At 45.0% G+C, this 18,287-nt stretch overlaps 1 protein-coding gene across 4 annotated transcripts in view; it reads left to right on the plus strand.

Annotated features, from left to right (window-relative positions):
- The first annotated feature begins 1,973 nt into the window (after positions 1-1,973).
- Positions 1,974-18,287, plus strand: part of LOC148111609 (maestro heat-like repeat family member 5) — a 35,355-nt gene continuing 19,041 nt past the window's right edge. Inside the window, exons 1-13 of one of the 4 annotated variants that reach the window (XM_087880817.1) lie at positions 1,974-2,149; positions 6,992-7,412; positions 8,131-8,267; positions 9,719-9,814; positions 10,858-10,974; positions 11,811-11,933; positions 12,466-12,615; positions 13,272-13,391; positions 13,953-14,032; positions 14,549-14,684; positions 15,043-15,138; positions 16,619-16,723; positions 17,262-17,397. In XM_087880817.1, the coding sequence (XP_087736943.1) occupies positions 7,031-7,412; positions 8,131-8,267; positions 9,719-9,814; positions 10,858-10,974; positions 11,811-11,933; positions 12,466-12,615; positions 13,272-13,391; positions 13,953-14,032; positions 14,549-14,684; positions 15,043-15,138; positions 16,619-16,723; positions 17,262-17,397 (1,678 nt within the window). In that variant the 5' untranslated portion in view covers positions 1,974-2,149; positions 6,992-7,030. Of the gene's footprint in view, positions 2,150-6,338; positions 6,504-6,991; positions 7,413-8,130; positions 8,268-9,718; positions 9,815-10,857; positions 10,975-11,810; positions 11,934-12,465; positions 12,616-13,271; positions 13,392-13,952; positions 14,033-14,548; positions 14,685-15,042; positions 15,139-16,618; positions 16,724-17,261; positions 17,398-18,287 lie in introns of those variants that run through there. The other 3 variants (XM_087880820.1, XM_087880818.1, XM_087880819.1) reach the window with 3 other exon arrangements.

Here is an 18,287-nt window from a genome sequence, read left to right on the forward strand (position 1 = left end):
TCCCCTCCCCCGCTCCTTTCCCTCCCCCCTCTACCCCCCCCGGACTTCCCAGAACAAAATACAGGTAAAACAATTAACAGTCATATGCTAAGCTAAGCTAACTAACTACAGATTCCTATCCCCCCCTCGACACTTTAACTCGCCTTTTACTTAACTAAATATACATACTCTTAACTTTTCCATTCATTCATAAGCTATTTGATACTTTTTAGTCCGATATTTGTTTTGAATATAATCAATCCATCTTCTCCATTCCAATATATATTTTTCTTGTGAGTGATCTTTCAAATATGCTGAAATTTTCGCCATTTCTGCCAAATTTGCCACTTTTAATGTCCACTCTTCAATAGTAGGCAATTCTTCCTTCTTCCAGTATTGTGCCACCAAAAGTCTAGCTGCAGTTATTAAATTTAAAATCCATTTAGTCTCTATAACCGTACAATTATACCCAAGAAAAACAATTGTGGGGTAAACTTTATCTTCTTTTTAAGAATATTTTGGATAATCCACCATATTTTAATCCAAAATGCTTTAACTTTTTTACAAGTCCACCATATATGATAATCACAATCACATCTCCAACACTTAGATTGCAAATTCGGATACATACAAGCCAACTTTTTAGGATCTAAATGCCATCTGTAAAACTTTATATAAAAATTTTCTCTTAAATTTTGTGCTTGCATAAATTTTACATTTGTTTCTATTTCTTGCATAAGTATCTTGGTTACCCAAACCATGTCTATTCTGGACCAGGACTTATGGGGGTTAGAATAATATGTGAATTTCTTTACCTCGGAATTATAAAATCTGCAACCATCTATTAAATTCACTTCTTGTACTAAATCCATAAAAGTTCTAGGCAGTACATTTTTCTTTTTTTTATTACTCTGATCACTGCTATAATCCTTTTTACATCTACAATTGCGTTGAAATCGCCGATCAAACATATATTCCCTATTTTTTCTTCTATTATCTTTTGATGTACTTTTTTTTGTAAAATTCTAATTGTCCACTGTTCGGCGCATAGATAACCACCAATAACATACTTTTATATTTAAATTTTACTTCTATCATCAATATTCTTCCTACTGAATCTGCATATCTCAATTTACACTCTATTCCTTCTTTAATGTACACCACTATTCCTCTTTTCTTTTCTTCCGCTAGTGTTACAAATGATTCCCCTAATTTTTTACGTAATAAGTATTTTTCATCTTGTTTTCTTATGTGTACCTCTTGAAGGCACACAATATCCATTTTTTGTTTTATCACTTTTCTAAAAATTTGATGTCGTTTAGCCAGAGAATTGAGAGCATTTACATTTAATGATAAGATTTTAAAATTTTGTTCCATTCCTTTGTGGTTCTACTATGCGATATTTCCTATTACTTCCTGTCCTTTCTCTTAGCTCTTCTTTTCACTCCTTCTTCCTCTTGAGGTTCCCCTTCTTCCTCTTTATCTCCTTCCTCTAGTAGTTTTTCTCGCTCTTCCTGTTTTTGTGTCCTTTTAGTCCTCCGTTCCGGTTCCTCCCTGTTACTATTTGCTCCTTCTATGCCCATCATTTGGTCATGCAGGTTCTGTGCTCTGTGCTGTGAATCCACTTTTATTTTTTTCCCTTGCCACGACACCACCATTCCTTCCGGTATTATCCATCTAAATGGTATATGCCGTTTATTTAATAATGTGGCTAGGAACCAATATTCTTTTCTTAGTTCTCTTATTCTCTTAGGTACTTGCTTTAGCGTAATTATTTCTTTGCCTTTATAAAACATGGGTTCATTTTTTGTCATTTTATAAACAATGTCTCTTATTTGGAGGTGGGGGTGGGGGTGGGGATACAGGACAGCTCAATTAATAGGACTAAAAACCCAATGTCAGACCAAGCTATAATAATAATGCAAATCCAGAGCATGTAAATAAAAATATCAATCTCTGCTATAATTTTCTGTTGATGTAATTTTTTGTTGCAGTGAATGAAACAATACTGATTTGGTGCGCAGGACATCTGCCAGGACCCCTCTGAGGGCTTCTCAGGGGGAGATGAAGCCTGGCCTGAAAGAGCCCCCTCCCTTGCCAAGGAGGCCCGAGAGGGAAAGGGCTCCGGGGAGAAAACGCTCACCAGACGCCGTCCTGTCTTCATATCCAGGTATAGATGCTACAGGGCTGGGCTACCTATGGAACCAGCCTTGTCCTATCACATCAGCCCACCCCACACAATCAATCCATAACACGGCCGCAATTGGAATCTCGGGGGCGTACACGGTGGGCTCTAGGTCACGCCACATAGACATCCGCTACAAGAATGTCAGGTAGCTTGCCAGAATGGGGTTTGTACACATCAAACTTTGTAATACAACCGACCAGTTAGCTGATCTGTTCACAAAACCTGTGCCCATTGACCGACACAACCTTCTGTGTAAGCGTTTGTGTTTGCTCCTGTAAACGATGCATCTGCATGTCTATGACGCCTGCTCACCCCCTCACTCATACTCACTGGCACCTGTCATTGGCTGGCAAGAAGGGGAATTGTTAGGTGTTTTGTGCCAGCCATGGCAGTTTCTTAAAAGGCCACCAGATGGGAGCAAAGAGGCACCTTTGATCCCACTGGTGGGCCAAAGGGCTCCGGCCCCTGCAGCCCCATTGGGGAGAGTTAATGGCCCTCCGGCCCCCTCACACTTTGGTAAGGGAGAGGCCAGGGGCCCCTCTAAGAATCCCTGCACAGGGGCTGCTCTTTGGCTCTTGTTCTAACTTCCTACAGGACTGAACCAGGGGCTCAATCCAGGCATGGATGCCTCCTTTTACTCTACTTTACTTCTAAATAAAGATTCAACGTGATTGCATCCTTGTGTGCTGCCTTTTCTTGGAAGTGGCCTCAACGAACCATCGATCTTTGTGAGATCCCTCACATCCCCATCAACTTTGCTGGTCAGAAAGTCAGAAAAGGGGTCATGTGACCCCGGGACATTGCAACCGTCATAAGTACATGCCAGTTGCCAAGCCTCTTGAGCTGAATTGTGGCTGTACGTCTAGGTAGCCCAGCCCCAGAGACGAGGCAGGCCCCCAACCTCCTGACCTTCCCCAAGAGCATGAAGACTCAACTCTGCCAGCTGTCTGGGGGCCCAGGGGGGCCCTGCAAGCCATGGGGGGGGGGGTTGGGGAAGAAGGAGCTTCCTCTCCTTTCAACTCTGCAATTCTCCCTTTTGCCTTTTTTAAAAAAACAAACCTGTTTGGCTTTTTTTAAAAAAAACTTTGCTTTCAACTGCAGCTTTTGTATCGTTGGAGAGTTTTACCAAAACTATTACAACACTTCAGCGATGATGGGCAGTGCAGAAACTGGACCCCCCCCAAAAAAATCATATATACAAGTAGTCCTCGATTTACGACCACAACTGAGCCCAACATTTTTGTTGCCAGTTGTTAAGTGAATCACTGCAATTCCTAAATTAGTAACATGGTTGTTAAGTGAATCCGGTTTCCCCCTTGGCTTTGCTTGTCAGAAGGCTGCAAAAGGGGATCACGTGACTCCTGGGACACGGCGACTGTCATAAATGTGAGTCACTTGCCAAAGGTCCAAATTCTGATCATATGACCGTGGAGATGCCAGAATGGTCATAAGTGTGAAAAATACTTTGTTCAGTGCTGTTGTAATTTGAACCAGCACTAAAAGAACGGTTGTAAGCCAAGGACTCCATAAGAATAGAATAGAATAGAATAGAATAGAATAGAATAGAATAGAATAGAATAGAATAGAATAGAATAGAATAGAATAGAATTAGAGAGTTGGAAGGAACCTTGGAGGTCTCCTAATCCAACCCCCTGCCCATGCAGGAAACCCTACACCAGTATATCATATCTCCTATATCTCATATCTCATAATAAGAAAAATTAAAAAACCAAGCTCGGTAGCAGACTTAGCCAATCAAAGAACAAAGTTGATCAGCCTTAATCTTGGTTAGGTTCTTTTGAGATCTAGCACGTTGAGGGACACCATCACACTGGGTCATTCCATAGTGACCCCTAGCTTTGCTCCCCATAATGTCGCTAATGGTTTTTGTTTTTTTGAGAAACTTTATTGAGATTTTTTACAAAAAAGAAAAAAAACATAAGTGTACTGACATTTTCAGTTAGTATCAGATGTGCAGTGTTTTAACTATATACATAAATAATACTTGGTGATATTTCAAATCACTTTTTACCGTTATTTAACACACCTTTAGGTCTTTCTTTCATTTTATCATGCATCCACTTGTACCACCTTTCCCACACAATATAATAAACTGACTTCTCATCATCGTTTAATTCATGAGTTAATTTAGTCATCTCTGCGCACTCCAATATTTTCCTAATTGTGAGCTCTTCTGGTGGTTGGGTTTTCTCTTTCCAGTACTGTGCGTATGCCAATCTGGCGGCTGTAATTATGTGGATCATTAAATGTATCTTTTCCTTTCCATATGGCTTCTTTACTATTCCCAGGAGAAATATCTCTGGTGTTAATTCAATATCTTCGCCAATTATTTCATATAACCATCTCCTGATCTTGTTCCAATATCCTTTCGCTTCCGGGCATGTCCACCACATGTGAAAGAAGGTGCCTTGACCGTGGCCACATTTCCAACAATTAGGATGTATATTAGGGTATATCTTTGCTAGTCTGGCCGGGGCTAAATACCATCTATGTAGCATTTTATAATGGTTTTCCTTGTATGTCGCCGCTGTAGTCAATTTAAGATTCCTATTCCATGCCTCCTCCCATTCCCCAAAATTTATATCACGCCCTATATTTTTCTCCCATGCATTTATTTGATTCTTTGTGATATCTTCGGACTTGTCATCACCTAATAAATAGTTGTATAGTTTGGCCAGAATCTTTTTATTTGTTCCCATCAGGACTTTATCCAATCCATTTGATCCAAGTTCTAAACCGTATTGTTCTTTGTCTTTGTGATATCTAGATTTTATTTGTGAATAGGTCCACCAATCTAAAGTTATTCCTTGCTCTCGTAAAGTATCATTTGATTTAAGATTCCCTCCTTCGTCTAAGATATCTTTGTATCAGCCCATTTTCTCCATCCCCCATCTATTGGGGTGGATCAGGGCCTCCATCGTTGAGAGCCAACTTGGAATTTTTTTGTAATATCTTTGCCTAATCGGGGTCCATGTTTGTATCAATGAGTCTCTAATTTTATGTCTATGGAAATATGTCTTCCTTTTCTTCTCTACATCCCAAATGTGGGCATGCCACCCTTTTTGCAAATCGTGGCCTTCTAGGGTAAGAATCCTCTCATTTTCCAGGGTGATCCAATCTCTTATCCAGACTAGCTTAGCTGCCCTGTAATATATTTCCCAATCGGGGAGTCCAAATCCACCTATATCTCTTTTGCCCCTTAACATTTTAATAGAAAACCTCGGTTTTTTCCCCTCCCATATAAATTCTCTGATGATTTTGTCTAATTCTAAAAAAAACTTTTTCTCTAAATTTACCGGTATGTTTTGGAATAAAAATAGTATTCTGGGGAGAATATTCATCTTAATTGTGGCTATCTTGCCCAAAAGTGATCATCTTATTTTCTTCCATCTGTCAAGGTCTTGTTTCATCTTCCTAATTAGGGGAGTATAATTGTCGTCTTTTAAGGTCGAACATCTTGATGTAATCCAAATTCCTAGGTATTTAATTTTTTTGGCAACCTGTAGTCCTAATACTTGTTTTTCTGGCTCTCAGTTGTATTCTTAATCAATACTTTGGTTTTGGTTTTGTTCAATGTGAAGCCTGCCACCTCTCCATATTTACTTAATTCCTCTAGCACTTTTGGTCCTGATTCTATGGGGTCTTCAAGGATTAAGGCTACATCGTCTGCAAATGCTTGCGTCTTGTAAATTTCCTTCCTGATCTTCAGTCCTTTTATCTCCTCATTAATTCTAATTTTCCGTAAAAGAACTTCTAAGGCCAAAATAAACAATAATGGGGATAGGGGGCAACCTTGCCTTACTCCCTTACTAATTTGGAATGTTTTAGTCCTATGCTCAGTGGCAGACTTAGCCAATCAAAGAACAAAGTTGATCAGCCTTAATCTTGGTTAGGTTCTTTTGAGATCTAGCACGTTGAGGGACACCATCACACTGGGTCATTCCATAGTGACCCCTAGCTTTGCTCCCCATAATGTCGCTAATGTTATCAAGGGGGTTATCCAGGGGACCCTCCATATCCCATCCCTATTATCTTGGGGAGTAAGAGGCCCCTTGGGTCATGACACCAGCTGTCCCCCATGAGAACATAATGCGGTGATGTCACAGCCCCTGGGGCAGAGATATAAAGGCAGAAGGGATGAGAGGGGAGCTGTGGAGAGTTGAGGAGAGTAGAGGATAGTTGAGTTCAGTTGAGTTGTGTTGAGCAGAGTAGAGCAGAGCAGAGCAGAGCGGAGGGGAGTGTTCTACTTTGTCAAATACCTCGCTGAAGCCTTTCAACTTTTATTTCTAGTCTGTCTTTCACAGTTACGTTGTTGGTAGGTTGGGCTATAGTTTCTTTTTGCATGCAAAGAACGAGTTAAGCAACTCTGCTTTCTCTCTGCTGCCTGTAATTTCCTTGCCGTCTTCTCTCTTTAGGGGACTTTTAGTTTGGTTGCTGTGCCAAACCAGACAGTTGTAGAGGTACAAAGGAGAGACTCCCAAATTCCTCTGTAGATCAGCAGCTCCTTGGGCAGTCTGAGCTTCTTGACCCAGGAAGAACATGTGATAAATAGAGATAGATAGATAGACAACTAGATAGATAGATAGATAGATAGATAGATAGATAGATAGATAGATGATAGATGATAGATGATAGATGATAGATGATAGATGATAGATGATAGATGATAGATAGATAGATAGATAGATAGATAGATAGATGATAGATAGATAGATAGATAGATAGATAGATAGATAGATAGATAGGAGCACCAAGGACCCCTCCTTTCAACCTGGAGTTACAAAACTTCTCCTTTATTGACAGGATCTCCATCCAGTTCAAGAACTCCCTCTTCACGAGAGGATGGACCACATGCTAAAAAAGTTGCCCTTCTTGAAGAAGGAGGACAGCAAGGAGTCCCATCCACAAATTACGAATAATGACCCATGGCAGTGGAACAGTCACTTCTCTGGCTCCCACCCGTCCACTTCTTCGGCCACTCAAAGAACCACGCAGGTCTTGCCCCTTCTTGTAAAGGGTTCCCCAGCTCCAGTGGACATGAGCAAGAAGGTGCAGCCTCCAGCACTGGTGCTGCCAGAATTGGTGCGCAGGACCCCTCTGAGGGCTTCTCAGGGGGAAATGAAGCCTGGCCTCAAAGAGCCCCCTTCCTTGCCAAGGAGGCCCGAGAGGGAAAGGGCTCCGGGGAGAAAAAGCTCTCAAGACACCATCCTTCCCTCATATCCAGGTATAGATGCTACAGGGCTGGGCTACCTATGGAACCAGCCTTGTCCTATCACATCAGCCCACCCCACACAATCAATCCATCCATCCCTCCATCAATCAATCCATCAGGACAGAGCCAGAAGGGACCTTAGAGGTCTTCCTTCTCCAGAGACCAATTGCATTAAGCAATAAGTTTCTCTTCCTACCTTCTAGTGCTTTGGAAAATAAGTTGGCCCCCTCCTCTGTGTGCCAGCCCCTCAAATACTGGAAGACTGCTCTCATGTCACTAGTACACCCTTCCTTCCTTTTCCTAACTACCCAAATCCAAATCCTGCAATCGTCCTTCATCAGGTAGGGACGTTATGGTGCAGACTCCATCAGTCAAAGAGTTTCGACTGTGGGGCCTAGGAAGAGGGTCTTCTCTACTGCTGCCACTGTATTAGGGAACATCTTACCCTCAGAGGTGAGGAAAGACCCCTCCCTCTTAGCCTTTTTCAAAGGCTAGATCTAAATTATAAGATTACAACATCATGAAATTTCAAAGCAATAAAAAATTCCAATTCCATATATAAGATGGTTGTCTAAGGACAGGAAGATCAGGGCCTCGAGACTTATGACACGTTTGACCCCTCCCTCAGGCTCAGCCTGGTGATCCACTACGCACTCCTTGTCTCTCTCTGCTTTGAGAAGGCTTGTCCTGTCGAATTGCCCATCAATCTCTGTCTGTCTCTTCTTCTCAGAACTCTCTGACGAGTCTTTCAAAAATTTATGGGAGAGCAGGAAGCCATTAAAAGGCAGACCCGTCAAAGAAATCTTGGATCTCATGGACGAGAGAGAAATATTAGAGACCATCTTGGACCATCTTCGTCCTTTCCAGGTAAGCAGCTGGGTTTGTGTCGCGGTGGGCCCTGAGGTCCATCGTGGAGAGGGTCCAGAAGCCAGGGCTGCCTCGGTGGAGATCATTTATCCCAAAAGTAGACAAATGTAGTTATGGAGAATTTGCTGAACTAGGGGGTCCTTGCTGGAAGGATCATGGAACGACCATGGAATGATTGCCTCAACCATTTTGGACTCCACCTCAACATCAAGACAGGATACTTAGGGACTGTCACCACCCCTGGAATGCTTCAAATCAATGGAGAAAACCTAAAGAAGGTGGACATTTTTTGGTATCTGGGATCCCACCTCCAATGTCAATGGTGACATCAATGGCGAGGTGAGAGCAAAGGAGAATGCAGCCTGGATACGTTGGCGAGAACTCACCAGTGTGTTACTGGACAGACGAATGGCCACCCATCTTAAATCTAAGACCTACAAGACAACCATCCGCCCTGTTGCACTGTCTGGCACTGAATGCTGGGCAGCAACAACAGGGACCGGAAGCTCTCTGCATGCCACGGAAATGCGAAATGGTCCTGAGTGTGAGAAACAGTCCATTTTTTTCAGTTGTAAACTATCCTTTATAACTTCGAACAGTCAGTAAATAAATGTTCTGACCCAAACACGACAAACCCTCTGAAGTGAACTCAAAGATTCCTTTATGAGGAGAGCCAGCAGCCCCGACAAAAAGTTTCTCTCTCACCACAGGCTAACAAGTCCATCCGGCAGGGAGAAGAATCGTTGTCTGCCACATCTATTCCTCTCCGCCCCCTGCCTTTTATCCCCAGAGCTAGGGAGGGGCTTCGCTAGCAGTGGTGGCTCGTCTGTCCCAAGGACCGGCCCATAGATTTCCACTGCTCTCCTCTCCTCTGCCTTCTGTGTATCCGCGCGTCAGGCACTGGACCCAGATGTTCCTCCTCTTCCTCATCCACCTCCAGACCTGCGGTCTGTTGACTCACCATCTGAGGGCTGACGGATGGCCCAGGCTCCTCCTCTGTCTCTCTCTCTGCCAGCCCCATTCCCTCTTCCCCCTCGGAGCTCTCAGGTTGCCTTGATGCTGGCCCTGACTCCCACGCCGCCTCCTCCTCCTCCTCCTCCTCCTCCTCCTCCTCCTCCTCCTCCTCCTCCTCCTCCTCCTCCTCTGATTCGGCTGCTGGAGGGCCACAACAATAAATGGTGATAAATCAAGTTCTCACAATTTGTGGCAGAGATTTTCCAACCGTTCATCTCAAAAGCTGCCTCTGCTCCAGCTGATACAATCCGGATGGTCCTTGTTACGTGCTTCGTGTCTGTCCCAGCTAGAAAAGTCAAATTACTTATAATATGCATCCGGACGCAGAAGGGAAACCAATCCTCCCCTTGGAAACACACAGAAAGCTGTTCCTTCCTCTGCTCCTTCACTTTCTCACAACTTCTTTTTTGTTGTTCTTGTTGTTGTTGGCAAAGCAGATTCCTTCAGACCACAAACTGCCCAGGAGGAAAACAAGCGCATTGCCGCCCATCGACCAGAAGCAAAGCACGTCCCAGGTCTTGTCTAAAGACAAGGTAAATATGCGGAGGTTTTACACTTTTAGGGCCGCAGTTATCTTAGATGCAACATCAGAAGAGGACAGCTTGCCATGGCCAACTCACCGTGGCTGCCCACGAGCCACAGCAGACTCACCGCGGGTTAATTCAACCATTCCGTTCTCTCCAATAATGTTAAAAATCATTTTAACATTTGTCGTTTATGTTTCATTTGTCCCTCCTTTGAGGCCTCCTTTCTTTGACGCTTCTGTTCCACCATTTCCTCGATATTAGACAGACAATGAATAATAGAACTACAGACTTGGAAGGGGGCCTTGGAGGTCTTCTAGTCCAACCCCCTACTGAAGGAGGAAACCCTTTCCCATTTCAGGCAAACGGTTGTCCAATCTCTTCTTAAAAGCTTCCAGTGATGCAACACCCACAACTTCTGGAGGCAAACTGTTCCACTGGTTAATTGTTCTCACTGTTTGGAAGTTTCTCCTTGGTTCTAGATTGGTTCTCTCCTTGATAAGTTTCCATCCATTGTTTCTTGTCTTGCCTTCGGGTGCTTTGGAGAATAGGCTGACCCCCTCCTCTTTTTGGCAACCCTTGAGGTATTGGAACCCTGCTATTAGTGTAACTCTTGTTCCCTGGTGAGTTGGCCACGGCAAGTAGGCCATGGCTAGTTGGCCATGGTTAGTTGGCCAAGCCAAGAGGGCCATGGCAAGTTGTCCCAATCCACCACGGAGAGCTAATGCATGTAAAAAGATGAAGCTGCCAGATCTCCACAGAAACCATAAAGGATCTCAGGACGGCCAAACAGAGAATCAGCAAAGGGCACCTATGGGGATGGGGGAGGGGGGTTAAAGTAGCTTTTCAAGAAGAAGAAGAAAGTCAAAATGGCAATTATTGACTTATTAGATTCGTATGCTGCCCATCTCCCCGATCAGGTCACCCAGGACCAGTTTCCGTGTGCTTGACCACACGGAGTCCTTTTCTGATCCTAATTTCTCCTATATTTCCTTTTCCTGGCCGTTTGGTGGAGCTCCCTAGGACTCACGGACTCTTTTTCCCACCTTCAGATTAGCCTCTACAAATATTATGGCGTTAAACTGCGAAACTCAACACAGAAGGACCTGGTGACGGAACAGCTCCAAAGCCTTCTAAGTTTTTCACTCCAGGAAGAAACAGACCGAGAGGTGAGTGGCAGTGGGATGCCTGCGGGGGCTGAGACCTCCATCTTTGTGGGGTCCTTGGGGCTCTCTGAGCTTGGATGTTTTCTTGCAGACGTTTAGTGACCCAACTAGGTCACCTCATCAGTGCCAGAAGAGAACAGGTTTTGCAGAATAGAGGTGAAGGGAGGAGGAGGAGGAGGAGGAGAATTGTGGGGTCCTTGGTGCTCTCTTAACTTGGTTGTTTTCCTGTAGAAGTTTTATTACCCAACTAGGTAACATCATCAGTGCTAGAAGACAATGGGGGTTACAGAGAGGAGGAGGAGGAGGAGGAGGAGAATTGTGGGGTCCTTGGTGCTCTCTGTGCTTGGTTGTTTTGTTGCAGACATTTCATTACCCAGCTAGGTAATTTCATCAGTGCTAGAAGGGCCTGGGGTTTGCAGAGAGGAGGAGGAGCAGGAGGTGGAGAAGGGGAGGAGAAAGCGGAAGGTAAAGACAAAGGGTTAGGTGCAAATAAGAGCCTTGGTGGTGCAGCGGACTAAAATGCTGTTAAGTAGCACTTAGCTGCCAGCTGCCGGCAATTACTGTGAGTTCAAATCTCACCAGGCTCAAGGTTGACTCAACCTTCCATCCTTCCGAGGTAGGTAAAATGAGGACCCGGATTGTGGGGGCAATAAGCTGACTTTGTATTAAAAAGAACACCGCTTGGGGGGGGGGAAGCCCTACTAAGCAGGTCTACACAAAAGTATGAAGGCTATTGCTTAACACATTGTAAGCCGCCCTGAGTCTCCGGAGAAGGGCGGCATATAAATCGAACCTATAAATCAATAAATGTCCTAATTCACAAACATCGCTTTGCCTAGGGAATCTCGGAATCCATTCGAATGGCATCCTTTTGCCACCTGCCTGAGATTCTGGTGGCCCTGGAGGAGGCTGGCCAGTTCAGGCAGACAAAAGGACCGTTTGCAGTAGAAGCCCCCATTGAGGTAAGACCAGGGATGGGGTTGCAAGGTCTGAAACTCAGTGCAGAAGGAGGCTGGGGGATTCTGGGAAGGAGAGTCCAATGTGCTTAGAAGGACTTAGGCTCCAGGCTGTCTGGTCTCCTCAGATTGGTCATAGATCTCGTAGATGTAGGTGGTGCTGAAATTCTCCATCTCCATCTCCTGGAGAACTATTTTATAAGGCTAGAGAAGATTAGGAGCTGCCCCAACAAACACCTCGAGTAGACCCAAAGGTGCTTTTTCCAAAGGCTTGGGCTTGGTTTTTTCCTGAAGACATTTCGCTTCTCATCCAAAAAGCTTCTTCTCTTTTGACCCAAGTCAGACCTGAAGAAGCTTCTGGGATGAGAAGCGAAACCTCTTCAAGGAAAAACAAAGTCCAGTTGCCTTTGAAAAAGCCCCTTTGGGGCAACCGTGACCTGGATGACTAAGAAGCTCCATCAGTTTCTATCCATTGCTTCTTGTCTTGTCTTCTGGTGCTTTGGGAAAGAGTTTGACCCCCTCGTCTTTGGACTGACAGGACTCACAGACTCTCTCCGAGAGATGGATTCGGACCACATTAATACTCTGCTATGGCCAGGCAGTCCTGGGAGCGCAAGTAGAGGACATGATGCCTTTCCTGGACAACATTGTCTCAGAAATACTCTATCAGTATTCCAGCATGAAAAAGGTAGGCAGGTTTCCACCCTCTACTTCTCTTAATGCTGAGTTTAATCACAAGAACAATTATAATCCGGAGTCCTTAGCTTGTTTGATTTCTTAAAGACATTTCATGACCCAACTAGCATGTTGTGGGAGAGGAGGAGGAGGAGGAGGAGGAGGAGGAGGAGGAGGAGGAGGAGGAGGAGGAGGAGGAGGACGAGGAGGACGAGGAGGACGAGGACGAGGACGAGGACGAGGAGGAGGAGGAGAATCTATGGTCTTGTTGCATTTATTATCCTCAAGGCAGCGCTCCTGCATTACACTCTTTCTTCCTTTCCACACAACAACTCTGTGACGTGTTTTGGATTGAGACTGGCCCCAACTCACCTAGCTGGCTCTCGTGCCTAGGGCGGGACTTGAACTCACAGTCTCCTGGTGATTGGCCCAAAGACAGTTGGCCCTTTTCCCTAAGGAGGAACTAGAACTCACCATCTCCTGGTGATGGGCGCAAAGTCTCTCAGCTGCCTTTCATCCTAAAGTGGGACTAGAACCCAGAGTGTCCAGTGATGTTTTGATTGGGGGCCCCCAGAGTTCAACCAAAGACAATCGGCTACGTAAAGGTTTCAGTAAATAAATACATCCTCTTCCTTCTGGTTTCTTTTCATTCCCACTGGGGTTTTCCAGGACGAAGGGCTGAAGAAAGCCTTCATGAGGTCCATCATCATGATCACCAAAGCTGTTGCCAACAGCAGGAGGCAAGACCTCGATTTGCCCCAGAAACAGGAACTGGTCACAAACATCGTTGTAAGTGGGGAGAGGGGGGGAGGCAGGTGCTCCTGGGCGTCTTTCTTTTTGGAAGTGAATTTGAACCGAATTGAATGCCAATCAATGGAGCCTGAAAGGTTTTGTTGCTAAGTGGGACATTTGTTAAGGGAATTCTGCCCATTGTACGACCTGTCTTGCCACCGTTGTTAGCCGAATCATTTTCGTTCAGTTAATCGCACGGCTGTTAAGGGAATCTGGCTTCCCAATTTTATATAGGTCATCAAGAGGCCACAGTTGCCCACCCCTGACTTAAATCATGGTCACGGGACACTGCAAACTGCCATCAATGCAAGCTGGTGGCCAAGTGACCGAAATGGGATCACAGGATCGCTGAGGAAGGGGCGCCTCTCGGAACTTGGCATCTGGGTCATAAGTAGTCCTGAAGAGATCCCTCAAAACTTTAAATGGTGGCTAAGTGACCAGTTGGAAGCTGGGGACTTCCTGTGTCAACCAGAAAAAGCGTAGGGCTGGGAAGAGGGCCAGCTGGAGGGTGGCCGTATCTCAGGTTCTTTCTTAGATGGTTCTTTCTTCTCTTTTCAGGAAGTCATTGAAGATGAGCCCGCGAGACCCTTGTCCATCGAAAATCTCCATCAAGCGATCATCACCATCACCTGCATGAGGTATGTACCTGCCAAGAGACAGAGAGAGAGAGAGAGAGACACAGAGAGAGAGAGAGACAGAGGAAGGAGGGAGGGAGAGAGAGAGAAATCCTGCATCCTGTTTTGGTCACCACAATATAAAAAAGATGTTGAGACTCTAGAAAGAGTGCAGGGAAGAGCAACCAGGATGATGAGGGGAGTTCTGATATTTGAGGGGCTCTCAGAGAGAGGAGGGGGTCAACTTCCCCTCCAAAGTAGCTGAGAGCATGATGAGAAGCGATGTAGGGAAGCTTATCAAAGAGAGATCCAGGAGAAATTTCCTGACACCGAGAACAATCCATCAGTGGAACAGTTTGCCTCCAGAAGTTGGGGGTGCTCCATCCCTCGAGGTTTTCAAGAAAAGAGGGGACAACCATATGACTGGGATGGTTTAAGGACCATCAAGCAAGGGTTGGAGTAGAAGACCTCCGAGGTCCCTTTTAGCCTAATGAGTCTATGATCTTCTCACCCTCCTCCTCTTTTCTCGTCTTTCATCAGCCGTATGAAGCCCCCCTTGAACTCCGAGATGAGGTCTAAAGTGGTGAGAAAAAGCATCCAGAAGGTGTTTTCCTTGCCGGCTTACCTGGTGACAAAACTGAACGTGAACGGCCCAGGACAACCAGCTCAAACTCAGGTGAGCAGTCCAGATGGAGCCAAGCCATCTGAGATCCACCTGGAAATAAGCATGATTCAAAATCTCCTCCAAAACTCTGGATCCATCCATGGAGCCCAATGTCCTTTTGTTCCTCGTGTTCAGCCGAGAAAGCATTTCCTCCAACTCTGGAAGAAAAACCAGCCCTGCAAGACGGGCCACTCCGTTGATTGCAGAAGGGTGGACTTCAACTCCCAGAAGTCCGTGGCTGGCTCAGGATTGTTGGGCGTTGCAGTCCACCAGTCGTCCTAAAAGGGCCATAAGTTCCCCAGCCCTGGATTTCTTCCTCTTTCTTCCTTTACACCACTTCTTCCTTTAGATATTCTTTTTCTCCTTCTAGGATTTTTATGACCAGATGGTGACCACCTGCAACACCATGCTCACCGCCTTGCTGTCCGAGGCTCCCAATTTGGATTCCCTGCAGGATGTCTTGACGGTAAAGAGTGATTCTTTCTCGGGGTTGGTCAGCCAGATGTTTAGGCTGCATTTGGCGATTCTGTCCAGCTGTCGAGCCCCTCCCAAGGACCCGGGATAGGCAAATGTGGCTGTTGGGTGGACAACTCGTCCCATGGGACAATTCAACCATTCAATTGAACTCATTTCAATAGTTAAAAAATGATGTTCATTTTTGTCATTTACATTTGTTTTGTCCCTCCTCTGGCATCTTTTCACTAATGATTCTATTCCACTATTTCTCTGATATTCGTGTCTCTCTTGTCCCACGGCAAGGAGGAAGGGAGGGAGGGAGGGAGGAGATGATAATAAGAGTGAGGGAGGGTCTCAGGGAAGTCCACAGGTGCCCCTGACACGAGAGACGTTGAGCTGGCCACTCCCACCTCGGCCACGCCCCCCTCGAGGTCAAACACAACCTTGATTCGGCCCTCCATGAAATCGAGTTTGACACCCCTGTCATAGAGCCTCGCAGCTGTTCCGAGTAAAGCTGCCTTCTGCAATTGACCGATGCAGATTATGTCGATGCCGATGGGATTCATTTTAGCAACAGAAATTTTGGACTCATTGTGGTCATAAGTCGAGGACTACCTGTATTTGTGATGGTTGCAGCATCCTGGGGGGGGGGGTGTCACCTGAACACCATTGGCGCACTGCCCAACTGGCTTCCGACAAGCCAAAGTCTACGGGGAAAGCGAGATTCGGCTAATGACTGCATTATTCACTTAAGGACCACAGGGATTCGTTCAACCCTGGCAAAAAAAGGTCGTAAAGCCAGTCACAAGTCGCCTAACATCCACCTTGGTAAGCACCCCAAATTCTGGTCGTAAGTCAAGGACTACTTATACAGGAAGTCCTCGACATACAGCCATTCATTTAGGGACCGAGCTGGGATGCTGCAACCGTCATAAAGATGAGTCATTGGCCAAGTGTTCAAATTTTGATCACGTGACCATAGGGATGCTGCAATGGTCATAAGTGTGAAGAATGGTCATAAGTCCCATTTTCAGTGCCATTGTAACTTTGAACAGTGACTAAATACTAATAGCACTTAGACTTACATACCGCTTCACCGTGGTTTACAGCCCTCTCTAAATGAGGACCCAGGTTCTTCTCCTATCTGGGTCCTCATTTGACCGACCTGGTAAGGACGGAAAGCTGAGTCAACCTGGAGCCGATCAGGATGGAACTGCTGAACTTCTGGCAGTTGGCAGAATTAGCCTGCAATACTGCGTTCTAACCACTGTGCCACCACGGCTCTAAATGAACTCTTGTAAGACTAGTTGTATTCCAGAAATCTTCAATTGCTACTCTAGTTTTCAGTCTAAAATAGACCTCAATTGACCAATGTCTCAAATTTGTTGAGCTCCTTAGATTTTCTCCCCAGTCCTGGCAACTTCTGTGGCTCTTCCAACTGTGAATCACAAATTCTTCCTTTCCTCCTCCTCCTTTGTTTTTCCTGGCAGCACATTAATCCCTGGATTGAATCTCCCAAGAGACACGAGAGAGAGAGGGCCATCAAGAGCATCAGACACCTCCTGAAGTTCGTTTCTGAAAACGTCAATTTCGACGTAAGTCACCGTTTGGGATGCGCAGTGAGATGTTTTCAAAGAAAGGAAGAAAAAGAAGAAAGTCCTGCTGCCTTTTGGAAAAAGCATCTTTGGGATGTGACCAGGAGGATATAAGGAGTCCCGCTTGATGAAGGGGTTGGAGGAGAAAACCTCCACAGTCCCTTCCAGCAATTGAGGTTCTGGGATTCTAAGGTTCTATGATTCTGGGATTCTGAGATTCAGAGATTCACAGATTCAAAGATTGTATGATTTAGAAATTCAAAGATTCTAGGATTCTAAGATTCTATTATTCAAAGATTCTAGGATTCACTGATTTTATGAATCTATGACTATGATTCTAGTCTTCTAAGATTCAAATATTGGATAATTCTAAAATTCTAAGATTTTATGTTTCTAAGATTCTGTGATTCTAGAATTCTAAAAGGTAGGATTCTAGGATTCTGTGGTGCTATGGTTCCTATGCTCTGATTTCAGTTGGCTGAAACCTTCATGAGCCCCCCTTCTCATCTTTCCCCTCCTTTTTGCTTCCTTTCATTAGACCACAGGTGACTTTTCTTTGCTGGGACAGCTGGTGGCTTTGCTGGGCCTGCACGTTGGCGACACCAGCAAAGAAGTTGGCCAGACGTCCGCAGAGGCCGCCTACCACCTCCACCACCTCATCATGAGCAAAATGGGTGAGAAAGTTGGACTCCAAGGGCTGCCAGGAGCCCAGGGATGCGCACTGCCCAGGAGAGCACTGGGTGGCACAGCTTGTGGCGTGACCAAGACCCCGGTCGTTTGCCTGGGCAGAGATGCCTGGAATTGGCCGCTGGTATTGGCACCTCTCAGGGCCAGGGGTCATTTGAAGACTGAGTTTCTCACGTTAAGTGGATCCGTTAGGCCAGTGGTCGGCAAACTCATTAGTCAACAGAGCCAAATATCAACAGTACAACGATTGAAATTTCTTTGGAGAGCCAAATCGGTTAAACTTAAACTAGATAGGTAGGTACATTGTTATTAACTTAATTAGGGTACTCCTAAACTGGCCTTTGCTAAGAACGTCCTCAATCTGATGGAGGTACGTTCGCTGAGGTCGACCCCTTCCATCTCTCCCATCCACACTCGTCCTGTATACTTCTTTTGTCTATCTCCTTTCGTTCATCCTCTTTATATGTCCAAACCATCTCCTCGACACTACATCTTCTTTCACTCCACAACATTCCCTAAAATTAACTTAATAAACTTTACTTAAAGTTTTAAGTCTTAGTTAAACTATAGGTACGTTGAATAAAACTTGATCTCATACTTAACAACGATATTATTTATTGATAAAATTAAATTCCTTACAATTGACCTTACAATATCCATAAAATTAAATCATGACAATGACTGACAAACACTAATGTGAACAATGGCCTTGCATCTCCTTGGAAAGTTTGAGTAAGTCAGGTTTGTATGTTGTTTTTAATTTTAGGCACGATTCCAGGTTCTCATCAATAAGACAACTTCTCAATTTACTCTTGATAAGGTTCATGCTTGAAAATGATTGTTCGCATAACTATGTAGACCCGAATAAGGAAAAAAC

The sequence above is a fragment of the Pantherophis guttatus genome, chromosome 18, assembly GCF_059756535.1.
Source record: "Pantherophis guttatus breed Tessera chromosome 18, ASM5975653v1, whole genome shotgun sequence".
NCBI lineage: Eukaryota > Metazoa > Chordata > Lepidosauria > Squamata > Colubridae > Pantherophis > Pantherophis guttatus.